The following is a 19,458-nucleotide window of genomic DNA, read 5'->3' on the forward strand; positions in this document are numbered from 1 at the left end:
TCCACGACAGAAACTTTTCCGGGTTCTCCAGTGCAAAAGTCACCGGGGAGACTGACAAAATGTTGGACCCCAAAGGGTCTGACTGCAAGGCCTGTGGGGAAATGTATAGGAAAATCACTTCCCAGCTCTCTTCTTCCATCCTTCTCCTCCTCCCTGCTTCCAATTTCTTTTTCCGGTATTTGTTAAGCACTTACTATGTGCCAGGTATTGTACCAAACATTGAGGTAGATACAAGCTTATCAGGTTGGACACAGTCCCTGTCCCGCATGGGGATCAGATTCTTAATCACCATTTTACAGACGAAGTAGTTGGAACACAGAGAAGTTAAGTGACTCGTCCAAGGTGACATAGTAGACAGGTGGCAGAACGGGGATTAGAGAATCATTTGGATACTTAGACTGTGATCCCCATGTGGGACAGAGATTGTGTTCAGTCAGATTTTCTTATATCTACCTCACTTCTTAATACAGTGCTTGGCACATAGTAGTCCCCTTAACAAGTACCATTTATTATTATTATTTATGGGAAGCAGCGTGGCTCAGTGGAAAGAGCCCGGGCTTTGGAGTCAGAGTTCATGGGTTCAAATCCCGGCTCCGCCAATTGTCACCTGTGTGACTTTGGGCAAGTCACTTCTCTGTGCCTCAGTTACCTCATCTGTAAAATGGGGATGAAGACTGTGAGCTCCCCGTGGGACAACCTGAGCACCTAGTAACCTCCCCAGCACTTAGAACAGTGCTTTGCACATAGTAAGCACTTAATAAATGCCATTATTATTATTAAGTGGCAGAACCGGGATTAGAGAATCATTGGATACCTAGACTGTGATCCCCATGTGGGACAGAGACTGTGTTCAGTCAGATTTTCTTATATCTACCTCACTGCTTAATACAGTGCTTGGCACATAGTAATCCCCTTAACAAGTACCATTTATTTATTATTATTATGATTATTATTATTATTATTATTATTATTATTATTATCAGCATGGCCTAGTGGAAAAAGCATGGGCCTGGGTTCCAATGCCAGCTCTGCTGATTGTTTGCTGTGTGAACTTGGGCAAGTAACTAGCTTCTCTGTGCCTCAGTTCCCTCAGCAATAAAATGGGGATTAAATACCTGTTCTCCTTCCTACTTAGACTGTGAGACCCATTCGGGACAGGGACTGTGTTTGACCTAATTAAGTTGTACCTACTGTTGTGCTTAGAACAGTGTATGGCAGAGTAAGCCCTTGGCAAATACCATCGAAAAAACAACAGCAGGTCAGCCAGATGCCAGGCCGGTGCCCAGCTCACTCTCCAGAAGTCGAGACTCATGAGAAGCAGTGTGGCTTAGTGGAAAGAGCATGGGCTTGGGAGCCAGAGGTCATGGGCTCGAATCCCGGCTCTGCCGCTTGTCAGCTGTGTGACTTTGGGCAAGCCATTTAACTGCTCTGTGCCTCCGTTACCTCATCTGTAAAATGGGAATTAAGACTGTGAGACCCACGTGGGACAACCTGATAACCTTGTATCTACCCTAGTGCTTAGAACAGTGTTTGGCCCATAGTAAGCACTTAACAAATGCCATCGTTATTATTATTAAAATGAGGGATTGGGCTGGGAGAAGCACTATGTTGGTGGGTTGGGAGGGGTGGGGGCTGAAGGGAGGGGGGTGGCGAGGCGACACAGGTGGCTGCCTCCTTTAAAAGTGTGTCCTGCCTTACCTTTGACCAGCTGCATGACGCCGGGGACGATGATAATCAAAATGGCCACCAGCTTGCAGAAGGTGAGGAAGATCTGGATGCGAGCACTCCAGCTGACGCTCATGCTATTGAGCACCATGATTGTGGCTGCCAGACAGGGAGGAAGAAACAGAATGTCACTGATGGTGCACCAAGCCCCCCCACAGCACATGGAGGGTAAGTTACCCACCTCCCTTTTCCCCTCAAGTGTATGTGAGCATATGAGAGTGTATGTTTGCAGATGGAGAGCAAGCCACTTGCCTCCCTTTTTCCCTCTGTGTGTTTGTGTGTGTATATGTGTAGTGGGCCTGCTACTGACCTGAGTGGGCTCCTGCCCACCTGCCCCCAAACCAGCTGGCATATCTAAATATGCCTGCCAAACTGTCATCTCCGGTTTTTTCACCTCCTGGCACACTACCTGCCCCCTTCGGTCCCCCGAGGGGCCTGGGTCCAGGCTGACCCTATTAGCCTTGGGGACATCCAGTCCAATGGTGGCCAGGTTAGAGAATTGGGCCTACCGAGCGTCTGGGTCCACCTCGGCCCCCTTCTCCTCTCCCTGAGGGGCCGCACCTCGCTGCGTCAGAAGCATCTTCCCCATTCCCTGGGGTTGGGGTTTGGGCCCCACTGACTGAAGGAGTGACCGAGTCTTCCCTTCTCCCTCCTGGGCTTCTCCCAGCTCTTTGGCAGTGGGCCTCCACGTGCCGTCCTTTCCCGGTAATGTACATGTTGATTTTTCCAGTCCAAGGTATACCTGGCCCCAGGCCTGGGAGCCTCCAGACAGCGGCATCCCTCTCCTTCCGCTCGGCCCCTCCAGGGCCGACTCCAGCCGGAGCCACCCAAGTGGTGGAATTTCCCGGGATCCCGGGGAGCAGCTCTCTGGGAGCATGGCAGGGTCTCCCCAGGGGCTCGGAGAATCTCAGTTCTGGAAATGTCTCTCTGGGCCCCTGCTGGCCAGGTGCTCAGGAGCAGAGCCCCAGCCCTTTTGTATCTCTCTCATTGAGAATGAGTCCACTTCCTCTAGGCCTGCTCCCAAGTGGGATAGTGAACAGAGAGGTCTTGAATCCCGCTCCTCAGACCCCCTTGGTGCCACACCCTCTGCTGCTGCCCCAGGCTGCACTCTGAGCCCCTACTTGTGTGAGATGGCCAGGACCATCTGGGTGACAGATGAGAGACAATAAGAGATGGGGTGGGGACCCAAGGCCTAGTTTCCATCCTGTGATTCGCCCAGGATGGACAGTCGGCAGAACTCCAGCTGGGCAGTGGGCCAGCCGGCACCCTCCCTTCATTGCACCCATCGCAGCCAGGCCCTCCTGGCGTCCTCCCCTGGAAGGACCGATCGTCTTTTCTGGTTAAACCTGTCGCAGCCAGAGCCTCTCGGCACCTCTTCCTGGTTGGACCTGTTACAACCAGGGCCTCCGGGCACCTTTTCCTGGTTGGACCCATCTCACCCAGAGCCTGCCGGCACCCTCTCCCGGATGGACTCATCGTAGCCAGGGCCTCCTGGAGCCTTGCCCTGGACAGACCTGTCGCAGCCAAGGACTCCCCTAGAAGGCCCTAGTGCCTTTCCTGATTGGACCTGTCTCAGCCAGGGCCTCGTGGCACCTTTTCCTGGACAGACCCATCGCAGCCTGGGCCTCCCGGTGCCTTTTCCTGATTGGACTACTAGCAGCCAAAGCCCCCTGGAACCTTCCCCTGGACTGACCTGCACCAGGCTGGGCTTGAATGTGCACCGTGGGCCTCAGCAGGTCCCTCACAGAAAAAGTCTCCTTGACACTGGGCGATGGTCTGCCTCCATGCGCATCTACAGGGGCCCACCAAACCACAACTCAAGAGGGACGTGGCCAGAGGGGAACAGAGGGAGTGCACGGTGCAAGCCCCCAGCCTGACCCTCAGCTCTTCCATCTTTGTGGGTTCTCTGTCATCGCCCCCAGCCTCGTCCAGTGTTCCTGACTGAGCTTCTGTTTCTCCCACCAGAAGAGCCCCAGGGAGGTTCCAGAGACCTTGGGCCCAAGATGCAGTGCATGGGGAGGAATCTCTTCTGGCACAGCGGTTTCGGTTGTGCCGCCCGTCCGCTCACATCCTTGCTGTGTTCAGGAGCGTAGCAAGGGAGTAGGCTCTTCAAGTGAAATGCTGAGCCAAACATGGTGGGTATCTTTTCCAGCCCTCAGCAGGGGTGATGAAATTGAATTGTTCATATTTAGTCTGGAGCAGGGTTTGCACCCATAATAACCTGAACTACCATTCGTGGAGACTTGGCTGGAATCCCCAAGCACTCTTTCTCCACAAGGCCATTTCCCCAAGGCCCGGCACAGCTCCGGGCCTTGAGAAGGGGGGAGTCCTGCCGGAACCTCCAGCTCCAAGCTTCCGGGGAGCCATCTTCCCCAACCCGGAGCCCTTCCACCTATGGCCGCAGCCTCGGGAAGTGGTGACCCTCTTTGCCCCCACAACCCAGATCTTCACTTGAACCCGTCTTGAACCCCGGCTCGGGACACCGGCTCGGAGCTGGGATCTGCACCCCGGCTCCTCCTCCCTGCCGCACCCATCCCCGGCTCCCGGAACACCGACAACCATGAGCTCGATGCCAAGCTCAGTACTGGGGCCTCCTCTCCCCTGAGGGCATCCTGATTTCAGGCACCGCCCTCTTTCCTCTGCTCGCTTCTCCTCATCCAACTGTGGCGGCAGCGTGGAGGTGGAGCAGAATTTCTCAGTGGCTCTAAGGACGAGCGTGCTCCAGCAGAGATCTGGGGGGCCAGGAAGAGAGGAGCCGCCTGCTTCGCATAAATGCGAAGGAAATGTTGCTCTTCCCTCCTTGGCTGGTAAATGCCTACAGACAGAACTCCATGGGGCCAACTCTCCACATGATGACTTGCCTTTGGCTACTCTTTGTGGACGGGGTCTCGGGGCACGGGAGGCACCCGAGCACCCTCAACATGCCGATTCCAGGGAGAATCTATGAGACAACACTATGCTCCCGCCAGTTGGAAACAACATGTTTCCCAGCAGCCTCCATCTGGACAGTGGGCGGCGGTCTTGCCGGAATCCCGCCGGAGAGAATATCCGCCATCAATCCCCACATCACCGGGAGCCTCTTGGACTACAGTCCTGCCCCTATTCATTCAATCGTATTTGTTGAGCGCTTACTGTGTGAAGAGCACTTTATTAATATAAAGACCACTGTCAGCTGACGGGCCTATCCCCACTGCATCGCTGTCGCCTTGACTGGGGGTGAAGGACATGTCTTGGTCTGGAAAATGGGACTGTCTGGCTCCTTCCCAAGCCGAACATCAGACCTCTGTTCTCTGGGCTCTCTCCCCACTTCCCTTCACCGGACCAGGGGGCTGGGGTTCAAGAGGAACAAACCTCATCAGCTGTAGATGGAAAGAAGGTTGACAATTCTGAATGAGGTGGTGAGGGCTCTGAAAATGGGACGGCCAGAGGTATTTCTCCATGAAGGCCCTGCCTGTACTCTTGCCTCTGCCCATATCTCTGCCTCTATCGTTACCAGCCCTGCCCCTGCACCTATAATCACCAGTCCTGGCCCTGGCACGCCCCTCTCATCGCCAGCACTGGCCCTGCCCCTCTCATTACCAGCCCTTTACAATTAGAAGGTGCTAGACCACAAGCATCCCAGGCCCTCAGCCTCAGCCCTGAGCTTTTCTGCAGAGGGACTGGCAGGAAGCCTGTGGGTGGAAAGGTATGGAGAGATAGGGGTTATTTGCCCCAACTATCAGTCCTAGCAGGAAACCCCACCCCAGGAATCTTCCCATGAGGCCTCCACAATGCTCTCTGGCTTCTGAAATGCCTTTTACTCCTGATTGTTCCCCCAGTTATTTGCCACGTAGCATTTTCCCAAAATTCCCCTACAACCCAATTCGCCAGTTACTTCACCGTGAGTTCTTCCAACGACCATGTTCCCTAGGCCTCAGGTGTGGCGCACCACTGGGAAGCAAGGAAAGTCTTCCCAAAAAGCGCACGGGGCCCCATCATTAAGGGAAAAAAGATCATGCTCCTGGACACAGGGGTGTCCCCTGGCCCCCAAAGCCCAGAACCAGGGCTGCTGATGTGGGAACTGCTCTTACCACGTCACCTGGGCACAGAAATGGAGACCACCCTCCTGCTTCCAAGCCTCTCGGGTCTATCGAGGGACGTGGCTAGTGAAGAGGATGGTGGAAGCAGAGAGACTTGGGGCACCGTTTAGCTGGAGAGTCCCTCGCTCTGAATCAAGAGTGTGATACTTACTGATGCCAATGGCCGTGATCAGCTTGATGGCTAGGTCTGGAATTTCACACTGAATGAAAAACGGTTCCAGGATGTAGCGTCCGAAGGCCAGAGATATGACCGCCGTGGCAGCGGGGCTGGATGGAGAGAGAGAGATTGAAAGAGATTTGAAAGGTATGAAATGGTGAGAAGCTCACGTGAAAATATCTCCCACACCCATCCTTTGGGGACACCCCCCCAGAGAAGAAAGCGCAAGCGTTGCCTCAGACATCTGTTTTGCCTCTCTCTCCCATGGGAGGAAAGACAAAGCCTGGATCCCCTTGGGCAAGTGAGAGGGACCGAAGATGCCCGCAGGCCTCGAGGCCTCAGGGAAACATCCGGGCATCCACACATTCATGCTGTCTGCGAGAATGGTCCAGGTCATAGGAGGGCTAAGCAAGAGCTCGATGCTCATCTACCCCATCTGGCCCACCGCGGAGGGGCCGACGGCCAGCTGACAGTAGATCCGCAGCTTGGCCGGTGGATGCCCACCGCCCCACGCCAGTGGATCCCTAAGGAAAGGATCTTGCCGGCTCCCCGATCACCTGGCCTGAGGTTTCCTCCCCATTATGGTCGGGATGCTTTTCCGTGGTCTAGCCGAAACCATCTGGGTATATCCAGTTTTGGCCCGAGACCCACATGAGCCCGCACTCCTGCACCCCCTCCCACCCGAGAGGACCGGTCCCGCTTCTCCATTCCTGGGTCCCTCTGTCCCCAGCAGCACGGGAAGCTGTGGTCTTTTTGGGAGATGAGAGTCCTGCGCGGCTAGAACCCGGGCAGTGAAGCAAGAGTCCTGGCTAGCAAATGGTGAGAACAAGAGTCTTGGCCCGTGAGAACTCCGGTAGTAATGCGGGAGACTGGGCCTGGCCATGTAATTGGGGGAAAGAGGCTAATAGTTTATGTCTCAATGAAAATTTGAATCTTATAAGCCCAAAATCCTCCTCTTCCTCCTCCCCAGCCAGCCCCCCAGTGCCAGCCCCTCGGACTAGCCTCCGGCGGGAGTGTAGCCATTCCTGTGCTCGGCTCCAGCCACCCGGGCTGCTCAGGACAGGCGGCTCCATTTTCACCCACCTTCTTCCCCCCACAGGGTCCCCCGAGGCAGCACGGGCTTTTCCCAACCCCGTAGTCATCCCTCTGTGGAGAACAATCACTACTCAGCGTGACTTAGCAGTCCTGAGACTGTGCCCATACCCAGTCACCCTGGAAAAGACCCAATTGTTTAGCGGAATCCAAACAGAGTTTGAGCAACTTGGGCCATAACCGAGTTTTTTCAACAAGAGGAAGTGAGTCATGGCAGATTAAGGAAGCTACTTTTATGTAAGACAGAAGATTGAGGCCCACGCTCAATCTCCTCGGGGCTTACGTGAGTCACAGTTCCAAGGTTGGGGAGGAGGAGTCGGCAGGTTGGCGATGCCAGAGAAAGCTCCGATGCATGCTCAGACACTCAGGCGGCCCAGAGGGAAAAAATGAATAGTAATAATAAAATAATAATTACGGTATTTGTTAAACACCTACTGTGTGCCAGGCACTCTTCTAAGTGCTGGAATAGATACAAGATAATTGGGTGGGCACAGTCCCTGGCGCCCACGGGGCTCTCGGTCTTAATCCCTATTTTCCAAATGAGGGAACTGAGGCCTAGAGAAGTGAGTTGCCCAAGATCACATGGCAGACAAGTGGCAGAGCCAGGATTAGAACCCGGGTCCTTTCTGTCTCCGAGTCTGTACTCTATCCCCTGGACCATGCTACTTCTCATATGAAGTGTTTCCAGGGCAACTATCCGTCCCTCTCGGAATGGGGGTCTGTGACGCTTCCAGCTCTTGTGATCAGCCCCGTCAGGTAATAATAATAATAATAATAATGATGGCATTTATTAAGCGCTTACTTTGTGCAAATCACTGTTCTAAGCACTGGGGAGGTTCTAAGGTGATCAGGTTGTCCCACGGGGGGCTCACAGTCTTAATCTCCATTTTACAGATGAGGTAACTGAGGCCCAGAGAAGTGAAGTGACTTGCCCAGAGTCACACAGCTGACAATTGGTGGAGCCCGGATTTGAACCCTGACCTCTGACTCCAAAGCCTGTGCTCTTTCCACGCTGAACTGAACTGAACCACGCTGCTTCTGGTAGGATGGCCCCGTTGGGTACTGGGGGGAGCGCTCCACAGAGGAGTGCCGGTTGGGAGCCCCAGCAGCAGACAGAGGCCCAGGAGGGAAGGATCCACACAGTGAATGACCCCACGCCCACCTGACATCTGACCCACCGGCTCTGCTGATCAATCCACCGATCAACGGCGCTTCCTTTGAGGGGAGCAGTGTCCCGAGACAGGGGTCCGGAGAGATCCGCCAACATGCCGGCGGCCCTTGGGGAGACTCACCGAATGATGAGCAGCTCCACCCAGACCCTGACGAAGGCCGGGAGCGGGCCAAAGGCCTCGAGAATGTAGGTGTAGTGACCCCCAGATTTCTTGATGCTTGTTCCCAGTTCGGCGTAGGAGAGTGCACCTGTTCAAAGGGAAAGATGTGAGAACTAGTGAGAGCCGGCTCTTGGCTGGTCATGGCCGATGCGGCGTCCGCCACCACCGTCACCTCCACCCCTGTAGGTGTCTGTCTCTTGAGCTCGTGGTCGGTGAGAAGCTCAATGGCTTCGTCACCCACCGACCCTCCTCCCGCTTCTGATCGGGACAGAGGCTGGCATCCCAGCACCCCTGCGGGCCGGCCGGCCCCAGGGAAATGCAGATTCAGGTGCCGAGTGCCTCTGTGCGCCAGCCCCGGGGAAATGCACATTCATTCAGTTCAAACTAAAGTAAATGAGCACCCCCGTGGGATGGGCCAGGCTGGCACTGGGGAGAAGCACATTCAGCTCAAGCAAGCCCCAATCTGGGCGGCCGAAAGAGTGGGTGAGAATGCCCGTCCTGCGGTCGGCTGGGGAAACCTGGGCCCAGTGCCCCGGCCCAGATTCGAGCCAGTGGGGCCATACCTGGGGCAAGGAGAAAACGGCAAAGACATAGAGCGGTTCCGGCTGTGCTGCCCCTAGTTCACCACCGCAGGCTGAGTTGCCAAACCTGGCCCCAATCCGAGCCCCGAGGTGTCGTGTCCGGGCTGAACGACCCTTTCCGTCCCCGAACGAGCAGGCCGCTGCAGCCTCTACAATCCTGGCTCGCCCCGGTCCCCTGTCCGTTACCTAGAAAGAGTCTGAGTGTAGTCCACACCCATCCGGGCCCAGAACCTTTGGATCTCTCTCGCTTGGAACTGCCCCAGCTGAATTGGTTTGGGTTTTTAATTCCGTGTACAGCCCTTTCGAGAACGAGAAGACAGGTGAACGAGCAGAGCCCGCTCACGGCCAAATCCAGGTCCTGGGCCTGCACCAGCCTAAAATGGGATCCCTTCTGAGACAGAGAGTCTCAGGATCTGGGTCTCGGGTGGTTTGCGGCCCAACGGGACCCATCGGAGTAACAGCGTGGCTCAGTGGAAAGAGCCCGGGCTTGGGAGTCAGAGGTCGTGGGTTCAAATCCCGACTCTGCCACTTGTCAGCTGTGAGACGTTGGGTAAGTCACTTAACTTCCCTGTGCCTCAGTTCCCTCTTCTGTAAAATAGGGATTAAGGCTGTGAGCCCCACGTGGTACAACCTGATTGCCTTGTATCTATACCAGCGCTTAGAACAGTGCTTGGCACATAGCACTTAACAAATACCATTATTATTATTATTATTATTATTATTATCACTTGCAGTCCCCTGGCCTATACGCCTCTTCTCGGCTCCCAGCCCCGACCTCGTCCCCCGGCCCTGACCTTTCCCAGTGTCTCAAGAGAAGCAGCGTGGCTCAGTGGAAAGAGCACGGGCTTTGGAGTCAGAGGTCATGGGTTCAAATTCGGGCTCCACCAATTGTCAGCTGTGTGACTTTGGGGAAGTCACTTAACTTCTCTGTGCTTCAGTTCCCTCATCTGTAAAATGGGGATTAAGACTGTGAGCACCCCGTGGGACACCCTGATTACCTTGTAACCTCCCCAGCGCTTAGAACAGTGCTTTGCACATAGTAAGCGCTTAATAAATGCCATTATTATTATTATTATTATCTACTCCAACCTCAACCTCCTCTGGCCCCAACCTGCCCCAACCCCAACCTCCTCAGAAGTGAAAGGGTGATTCCCAGATCAAGGATCCCACTTTCTCCACCCCTGAGCCCACTGGTTCAAGCCCTATAGCTCTGCCCCTTCTCTCTTGCCTGTCACCATCTCAGGCTTAAGACGAAATGTCCCCCCAGCCTCCAGCCAAAAGGGAGCCTCCCCCACTTCAGGCCTAAGACAAAACTCCCTCCTGGCTCTGGCCAAGGTGCAGCTTCCACCTCGGTCTTACAAGAATGAGCCTCCCTCCAGTTCAGGTTTAAGAGGGAGCCTAACACCCACCACCTCAGACCTAAGACAAAACCTCCCACCAGCCTCCGGCCAAGACAGTGCCTCCGTCCAGCCTCTGGCCAAGAAAGTGCCTCCCTCCAGCCTCCAGACAAGACAGTGCCTCCCTCAAGCATCTGGACAAGACAGTGCCCCTCTCCAGCCTTGGACCAAAGACAAAACCTCCCACCAGTCACCAGCCAAGACAGAGTCTCCCACCACCTCAGGCCCAAAACAAGGCTTCTCGTCAGCCTTGGGCCAAAGACAGAGTCTTCCAACGGTCTCATGCCAAAGGCAAAGCCATCCAGAACAGCCTTGTTGGTTTGCTTTAATACTCAAGCGGCCTGCCCCGTTCTTCCAACCAGATAGTGTCCTATCCGTTCCCTGATTCCCTTTCCAAAGCATGGCGTGAATATGCCTGTTACAGAAGAACTGTAGTAGTTCTATCGCGTATGGTCAAGTCCCAGGAATAACCTCAGCCTCGATGGTATCCCGGCCTTGGATGTGTTGCGGTCTCGGTAAATATGAGCCACGTGGATTTTCCATCTCCTCCTTCCCAGGAACCACGGTCCTTTTCTCTCATCCCCACCTTTTTCCCACCTCTCCCTGCTTTGTTGTTGGATAGGGAGCCCTTAGAACTCATCTAGGCACTGTTTTCCCAGTGCTCGCTTCAGTGCTCTGCACACATTAGTCTGATCAGATACTCTCTGGCCCTGACTCCTTAGAGCTGCTCTAACATTTCTCTCTGGGGAAACCAGTAAAGGGAGCACTGCCCCCTTCACCTCTGGGGCCGGGCTTGATTCCGCTCCTGCCCTCTTCTGCCCAACACACCAAGTCATTGGAATTTTGAAAACTGGCCAATGTTCCCATTTCTCTCCCAGCTCAAATCTAACATTCCACGTTAGGCTAACTCAGAATGTAGCTCCGAGGGCACGAGCCTTTATGGTCTGAGCACAGGAGAGTGGGGAGCGAGTGGGAGCTTTGATGCCTGCCCCAACTTGGAGAGTGATCCGGGGGAGAGCAGGCTCCCAGTGGGTAAGGGAACAGAAAAGCAGAGAAGCCCAGTGGAAAGAGCACGGGCCTGGGAGTTAGAAGGACCTGGGAAAGGACCTGGGTTCTAATCCCGGCTCCACCCCACTTGTCTGCTTTGTGACCTTGGGCAAGCAACTTTACTTCTCTTTGCCCGGGACGTAGATTAGCCTGTATCTACCCCAGTGCTTAGTACCGTGCCTGACACAGAGTAAGAGCTTAACAGATGCCATTGAACAACAACAAAAAAAGGCCCAGGAGGGGCACCGAATGGGAGCGGGCCAGGTCTCTCTGTGTCCATGGCTTCTCTGGAAAAGCCTAAGGCACTGGTCCTCGCACAGTGAGCTGGAGCCCACAGACTCTCTGTTTTGCCACCATGCAGAGGCAGGAAGACTGCTGCCTGATGACTCCGAGCACGGTCCAAGGGGCAGGCCGGCCAGTCGGGCCTGAAGGCAGCTGTCGGTGCCCTCTGGGCTCCCGGGCACCCAGACTGCCGGCATGCACAGTGCACTGTGCATGCTAGCCAAACACTCTGTCAAACAGAGCAATGGTGCACACACCCTCTCTCTCCCACCTTCCTCCCGCGGCGGCTCCCTGGGTGGCAGAGGAAGCCATCCGGAGAAAGCAGGTGGGGCCAAGATGCAGAGCAGCCTGGCTCCCTGCTGGGACACCGAGGCTCCCAGATGGTGCAGTCCTCTTCAGAGCAGGACAGAGCTCTGCGGGGAGCCGGACTTTCCGGGCCACACGCTCGCCGGGCCTCAGTTTCCCCTACCTGCACTTAGCGGCGGTCAAGTCGTCCCTCCCGTCCCCCCAGCTCCAGAGAGAGGTTAGGGATATCAGGGGTCGTGGATGTCTGGGGAAGGAGGGTCTGGGAAGCAGCATGGGCTAATGGAAAGAGCACAGGCCTGGCAGTCAAAGGACCAGGGTTCTAATTCTGGCTCTGCCACGCATCTGCTGTGTGACCTTGGACAAGTCATTTAACGTCTCTGTGCCTGTTACCTCATCTGTAAACTGGGGGTTAAGACTGCGAAGCCCATGTGAGACAGAGACTGTGTCCAACCCAATCATCTTGTATTAATTAATGATGGCATTTATTAAGCGCTTATTATGTGCAAAGCACTGTTCTAAGTGCTGGGGAGGTTACAAGGTGATCACGTTGCCCCATGTGAGGCTCACAGTCTTCATCCCCATTTTACAGATGAGGGAACTAAGGCCCAGATAAGTTAAGTGACTTGCCCAAAGTCACACAGCTGACAATTGGCAGAGATGGGGTTTGAACTCATGACTCACACAGACATGTCACAGTGCTTAGAATAGGGCTTGTCATATAGTGAGTGTTTAATAAATACCATGAGCTCACTTCCTCCAGGAGGCCTTCCCAGACTGTGCCCCCTTTCCTCTCCCCCACCTCCCCCTCCCTTTTCCCCCACCCTAACTCCTTCCCCTCCCCACAGCACCTGTATATATGTCTGTACAGATTTATTACTCTATTTTACTTGTACATATTTACTATTCTATTTATTTTATTTTGTTAACATGTGTTGTTTTGTTGTCTGTCACCCCCTTCTAGACTGTGAGCCCGCTATCGGGTAGGGACCGTCTCTATGTATGCTACCAACTTGTACTTCCCAAGTGCTTTGCACACAGTAAGCACTCAATAAATACGATTGAGTGAATGAATGAATGAATGATTGTTATTACTGTTATTATTATTGAGATTGTTCTTGTAATAGGGAGCTGGGGAAGCTTGGGTTGATGGGGAGGGCGGGGGTCATGGTTGGAGAGGGTCAGGGGAGGGAACTCTAGAGATCAGGGAGGCTCAGGATCAGAGCGGTCCAAGGGTAGAGAGGCTCACGGTCAGGACACTTAATAATAATAATGGTATTTGTTAAGTGCTTACTATGCACAAAGCACAGTTCTAAGTGCTGGACTTGTGTTCGGGGAGGCTTGGAAATGGGGAGGCCCATAGCCAGGGAAGCCCAGGATTGGCAATGCTCATCGACGGGAGGCTTGTGATCAGCTAGGCCCATGGCCATGTTGGTCCCTGCTCAGCGATACCCACAGATGGGGAGGCTGGGAGGATGGGAAGGCCTGAGGTCGGAGAGACCCATCGTTGGAGAGGCTCCGGAATGGGGAGGCCCGTGGTCAGAGAGACTTGGGGTGGTGAAGACCAATGGATGGGGAAGCGGCGGGTCAGGAGACCCAAGGATGGAGTGGGGATGAGGAGGCCTTCCCAGACTGAGCCCCCTCCTTCCCCATCCCCCCCCGCCCTACCTCCTTCCCCTCCCCACAGCACCTGTATATATTTCTGTACAGATTCATTACTCTATTTTACTTGTATATATTTACTATTCTATTTATTTTATTTTGTTAATATGTGTTGTTTTGTTGTCTGTCTCCCCCTTCTAGACTGTGAGCCCGCTGTTGGGTAGGGACTGTCTCTATATGTTGCCAACTTGTACTTCCCAAGCGCTTAGTGCAGTGCTGTGCACACAGTAAGCGCTCAATAAATATGAATGAATCTGAGTGGGGGAAACCCACGGTTGGGGAGGTTGGCTGTCAGAGGGGCCCGGGTCGACCCCACTTACCAAAGAGCGAGAGGATCCCGCAGACTGTCCAGACGACGAGCGACATGCCCACGGTGCCTGTGTTTTTCAGGATCCCCTTGGGCGAGATGAAGATGCCCGCACCGATGATGGTGCCAATGATGATGGAGATCCCTCTGAGGAGGGTGATCTTCTTCTTCAGCACAACCTTCTCCGGCCCGGTGCTGCCCAGGGCGGGCAGCCGGCCCCTCGCATCGCCCTGCAGGTAGCCTCCGGGAGACAAAGTGGACACGGCCGGCTTTCGGACCATGGCTCCGGGCCGGCTTGGACAGGTGCGTGCGAGCTTGTGTTTGTGTCCGGACCCCCGGGGCTCCCTAACCCCCGGCTCCCTCCTCCTCCGGGCGGCCTGCCGGGCTGCCTCCCGCCCGGGTGTCTCCCACCCCCGGCCGTCTACATCGCGGGCCGGCCGCACTGCCGCCGCCGCCGCTGCCCTATCATTACTAACCAGCTCAGCTTCCTCGTGCGCCGGATTTAAGCTCCTGTCACAGACACTTACCCCGGACAAATCATGATGCAAATTCTCCACGTTTGCATCAGCCATTCGAAAGGCTTGCAGCATTACTCAGCTTTTCTCTCCCCCGCCCTCCTCCTCCTCCCCCCTTCCTCCTCCTCCCTCTTCTCTCTCCTTCTCTTCCTCTTTCTTTCCCCCTCCCTCTCTCTCCCTCTCTTTCCTCCTCCCCCTCTCCCCCCTTTTCTCTCCCTCTCCCCCTCTTTCTTTCCCCCTCCCTCTTCCCCCTTCTCTCTCCCTCTCCCCCTTTCTTTTTCCCCCTCCCTCTCTCCCCCTCTTCCCCTTCTCTCTCCTTCTCCCCCTTTCTTTTCCCCCGCCCTCTCCCCCTTTCTTTTTTCCCCTCTCCCTCTTCCTCTTTCCTTTCCCCTTCCCTCTCTCTCCCTCTCCCCCTCTTCCCCCTTCTCTCTCCCTCTCCCCCTTTCTTTCCCCCCTTTCCTTTTCCCCTTCCCTCTCTCTCCCTCTCCCCCTTTCTTTTTTCCCCTCTCCATCTCTCCCCCTCTTTCTATTTCCCCCTCCCTCTCACTCCCTCTCTCCTCTCTCCCTCTCCCTCTCTCTCTCTCTCTCCCTCTCTCTCCCCCTCTCCCTCTCCCCCTCCCCCTCCCTCTCTGTCCTTCTCTCTGGGCATTGTCTCTTGGTCGCTCTCTGTGTCTGTCTCGGTCTCGTTGGTCCCGGGTAGCAGCATGTTGAGGCAGCTGGGGGCTCTGCCGAACAAAGGGGTGGCTATGGGGGGGGGGGCGGCGTCCCACCCGCTCCCCCCTCCCCCAGCCCCGGCCCGCTCCAGTGGAGGTCTGGGCTCCGCGGGTCCCAGGGGGTCCCAGCGGTGAGCAAAGGGGGCGCAGGATCGGCAGCCCGGCGGCAGATCTCAAACCGAAACAGGAAATCCACTCGATTTTAGCCGGGGGACTGCCCCCTTTTCTCCACCCCACGTTTGGGGTTGTCCACACTGGAGGGCAGCCCCGAAGCCCGTAGAGAAAAAGAAGTCTGGGCCGCCTTCCCCCAGTGTCCCCTCGTGTCCCCCCACCCCCGCAACCACCTTTTTAAAATTTGGTTTCCCTAGCCATCTGCCCGGGGCTAGCGTGCTTTAGGGGAAAGAACACTGGTTTGGGAGTCAGAGGACCCGGGCTCTAATCCTGGCTCAGCCACTCGTCTGCTATGTGACCTTCGGCCAGCCACTTAACATTTCTGTGCCCCAGTTACCTCATCTGTAAAATGGGCATTAAAACTGTGAGCCCCTGATTGCCCTGTATCAATCAATCATATTTATTGAGCGCTTACTGTGTGCAGAGCACTGTACTGAGCGCTTAGGAAGTACAAGTTGGCAACATATAGAGACAGTCCCTACCCAACAGTGGGCTCACAGTCTGTAAGGGGGAGACAGACAGACAAAACATATCTTTCCCAACACTTAAGAACAATACTTGGCACATATTAAGCACTTAACAAATACCATAATAATAATAATGACATGCGTTTCTCTCCACTAGTGGCACCGCCTGACCTGTAGCTCCATTGTCCACTCAAGGTGGAAAGCGTGGAACACTTTTCTCATGCCTGAGGGCACAGGAGCCACACTATCTGGACACCCTTTCCCCTGACAGATCAGCCACCCTGTTTGGACACCCTTGCCCCGGACGGAGCAGCTGCCCTGTTTGGACACTGATTTTTCTTTTAAGGTATCCGTTAATCGTTTATTAAGTGCCAGGTGCTGTATTAGGCGCCGGGGTAGATACGAGCTAATCAGATTGGATACAGTCCTTGTCCCACATGGGGCTTAAGGTCTAAATCCCCATTATACTGATGCCTTGAGGCCCAGAGAAATTATGTGACTTGCCCCAGGTCACACAGCAGACAAGTGGGAGAGTCAGGATTAGAACCCAGATCCACTGGCTCCCAGGCCTGAACTCTTTCCACTAGGCCACAGTGTTTCCCTTGCCACGGGCCCGGCAGCCGTCCTGTCTGGAGACCCTTGCTCTCACACAAGCAGCCTCTCTGTCAGGAGACCCTCAGCACAGTCAATCAATCGATCAATCCATCACATTTCCTGAGTGCTTACTGTGTGCAGAGCACTATACTAAGTGCTTGGGAGAATACAGTGTGGCTGAGTTGGTTGCAACATTCCCTACCCAACACAAACAGCTAGGCCTAGTGAATAGAGCAAGGGCCGCTCCACTCCTCTTGTCTGCTGTGTGACCTCGGGCAAGTCGATTGACTTCTCTGTGCCTCAGTGCCCTCATCTGTAAAATGGCTGTGAGGTCTATGTGGGATAGGGACTGTAACCAACCTGATTTGCTTGTCTCTATTCCAGCACTTAGTACGGTTCTTGTTGCAAAGTAAACACTTAAATGCCAAAATGATTACCAAGCTTATAGTCCAGAGTGGCAGACATTACCACAAATGAATAAATTATAGATATGTACAAAAGTGCTGTGGGCCCCAAGGATGAAAGCACTCAATCGTATTTACTGAGCGCTTACTGTGTGTACAGCACTGTACTAAGTGCTTGGGAATAGGATAGTAGATAGTATATTACAGTATAGTACAGTACAGTATAGAGAAGCAGTGTGGTTCAGTGGCAAGAGCCCGGGCTTTCGAGTCAGACGTCAGGGGTTCAGATCCCGACTCCACTGCTTGTCAGCTGTATGATCTTGGGCAAGTCACTTCACTTCTCTGGGCCTCAGTTCCATCTGTAAAATGGGGATGAAGACTGTGAGCCCCGCGGGGGGCAACCTGATCACTTTGTAACCCCCCAGCGCTTAGAACAGTGCTTTGCACATAGTAAGCGCTTAATAAATGCCATTATTATTATTATTATTATTATAAAGGGTGCAAATCCAAGTGCAGGGGCAAAGCAGAAGGGAATGGGAGAAGGGGAAATGAGGGATTAGTCAGGTAAGGCTTCTCAGAGGAGGTGTGCTTTTAATAAAGCTTTGAAGGTGGGGATAATTTGATGGTGGGGAGAGTGATTGTGTATTGGAACTGCAGTGGGAGGGCATTCCGGGCCAGAGGCAGGAAGTTGGGGGGTAGGTCGACTGATCAGTCATATTTATTGAGAGCTTACTGTGTGCAGAGCACTCTACCAAGTGCCTGGGAGAATAGTTAAAACAGAGTAGGCAGACCTGTTTACTGTCCCTAGTAAGCTTGCTGTGGAGTCTTTGAAGGTGGGGAGAGTAATTCTCCTGTGAATGAGAAGTCCGCAGCTAGATAGGTGAGCTATCTAGGTGATAGGTGATAGGTGTATGGGCTGGGTTGTAATAGGAGACAAGCGAGATAAGGTAAGAGGCGGTGAGCTGATTGTAGGCCAGTGGTGAGAAGGCTATGTTAATAATAATAATAATTATTATTATTATTGCGTTATTTGTTAAACACTCTATGTCAGGCACTGTACGGAGTGCTGGGGTTGATACAAGCAAATCGGGTTGAACACAGTTCCTGTCCCCCATGGACCTCACAGTCTTAATTTTGCAGATGAGGGCACTGAGGCACAGAGACGTTAAGTAGCACGCCCAAGGTGACAACGCAGGCAGGTGGTGGAGCTGGAACTAGAACCCAGGTCTTTCTGATTTCCAGGCCTTTGCTGTGTCCACTAGGCCACTTTGCTTTTCAGCCCATGTTGCTGCAGAAGAGCGTATGTTCTGAGCAGCCTCACACAGGGCAGGCCCCCCGGTGACTCTCAGAGGCTGATGGCGGGGCTCGGGTCAGGGAACCGGGCTAGACTCTGCACTCCCCACTCTGGTGCCGCGCCAGTCCGCTTTTGGTAGATACCGCCGGAAAGAGTTCCCGGAGGCCCAAGAGAGGTCGTGTGGCCAGGGATCCGGCTGCCGGGCCAGCGGGGGAGACTGAGTCCTGGAGACCATGACCCGCCCCGTCTCCAGTGACCCCACTTGGACTCTAGGCTGGGAGAAGCCACCCCAGTCCCTTGTTCCTGTAAGGAGATCTATACTTTCCCCTCCTGAGGGACCAGGGAGAACCGGGGAAGGCCCAGAGCAGGTCCGGAGGAGGCCCTAGGGATGGGGAGATGGGGTACCGGCCTTGGATTGATGCTCTGAGGTGTATCTGCCTGGGCAGCTCCCTCCAGGACTGATGGCCCTTCTGGAGATGTGCAGATGCCAAAATCATTGCATTGGAGCAGATGAGAACACAGGAGGTTTCCAACCTCAAAACCCAGATTCAGCCATGTGTCACTTTTATTGAGCAATTTCTTTCCCTCACCACCATCCCGGCCCTGTCAGCTCCCCCAGCTGGAGTTTTCCCGCAGTTTTCTTTCCAGCCTCTCCCTGGGCCCCTACTCACCCGACTCATCTTGCCAGGGAGGGGAGGCCTCCTGTTTGTGTGGGCGTGTTGGGGATGAGGGCTTTTTGTCTGGGTGTTGTAAATTACATATATGTAATTTATATAATTATTTATAGTGATGTCTGTCTCCCACTCTAGACTGTAAGTTAGTTGTGGAAAGTGGATGTGTTTGTTTATTGTTAGAGTATACCCTCCTAAGCTTTTAGTTCAGTGCTTTTCACACAATAAAGTCTAGGTTCTAGACTGTGAGCCCACTGTTGGGTAGGGACCGTCTCTATATGTTGCCAACTTGTACTTCCCAAGTGCTTAGTACAGTGCTCTGCACACAGTAAGCATTCAGTAAATACGATTGAATGAATAAATATGATTGAATGCGTGAATGGAAGAGTCCCAGGGCGAGGCGGTGTGGCGGAATCTGGAAATAATATGCCTATTTATCCTAGGCTCCCTCCAGCCTTAAGGAGCGTGGCTTAGTGGAAAGAGCACGGGCTTTGGAGTCAGAGGTCATGGGTTCAAATTCGGGCTCCGCCAATTGTCAGCTGTGTGACTTTGGACAAGTCACTTAACTTCTCTGGGCCTCAGTTCCCTCATCTGTAAAATGGGGATTAAGACTGTGAGCCCCCAGTGGGACAACCTGATCACCTTGTCACCTCCCCAGTGCTTAGA

At 54.1% G+C, this 19,458-nt stretch overlaps 1 protein-coding gene and 1 long non-coding RNA gene across 2 annotated transcripts in view; one reads left to right on the forward strand and one right to left on the reverse strand.

Moving 5' to 3' along the window:
- SLC7A11 (solute carrier family 7 member 11) overlaps nt 1–14,394 on the reverse strand; it is a 43,731-nt gene extending 29,337 nt beyond the window's left edge. The window contains exons 1-4 of the mRNA XM_038748117.1: nt 13,977–14,394; nt 8,346–8,472; nt 5,956–6,071; nt 1,699–1,824 (exon numbers count right to left, since the gene is read on the reverse strand). Of these exons, the coding sequence (XP_038604045.1) occupies nt 1,699–1,824; nt 5,956–6,071; nt 8,346–8,472; nt 13,977–14,244 (637 nt within the window). The 5' untranslated portion in view covers nt 14,245–14,394. The remainder of the gene's footprint in view (nt 1–1,698; nt 1,825–5,955; nt 6,072–8,345; nt 8,473–13,976) is intronic.
- Nucleotides 1–19,458, forward strand: part of LOC119929813 — a 38,963-nt gene that overhangs the window by 8,437 nt on the left and 11,068 nt on the right. The window contains exons 5-7 of the long non-coding RNA XR_005451593.1: nt 1,709–1,893; nt 14,047–14,266; nt 15,987–16,175. This is a non-coding gene — a long non-coding RNA (uncharacterized LOC119929813). The remainder of the gene's footprint in view (nt 1–1,708; nt 1,894–14,046; nt 14,267–15,986; nt 16,176–19,458) is intronic.

This window comes from Tachyglossus aculeatus, chromosome 6, assembly GCF_015852505.1.
Source record: "Tachyglossus aculeatus isolate mTacAcu1 chromosome 6, mTacAcu1.pri, whole genome shotgun sequence".
Classification (NCBI taxonomy): domain Eukaryota; kingdom Metazoa; phylum Chordata; class Mammalia; order Monotremata; family Tachyglossidae; genus Tachyglossus; species Tachyglossus aculeatus.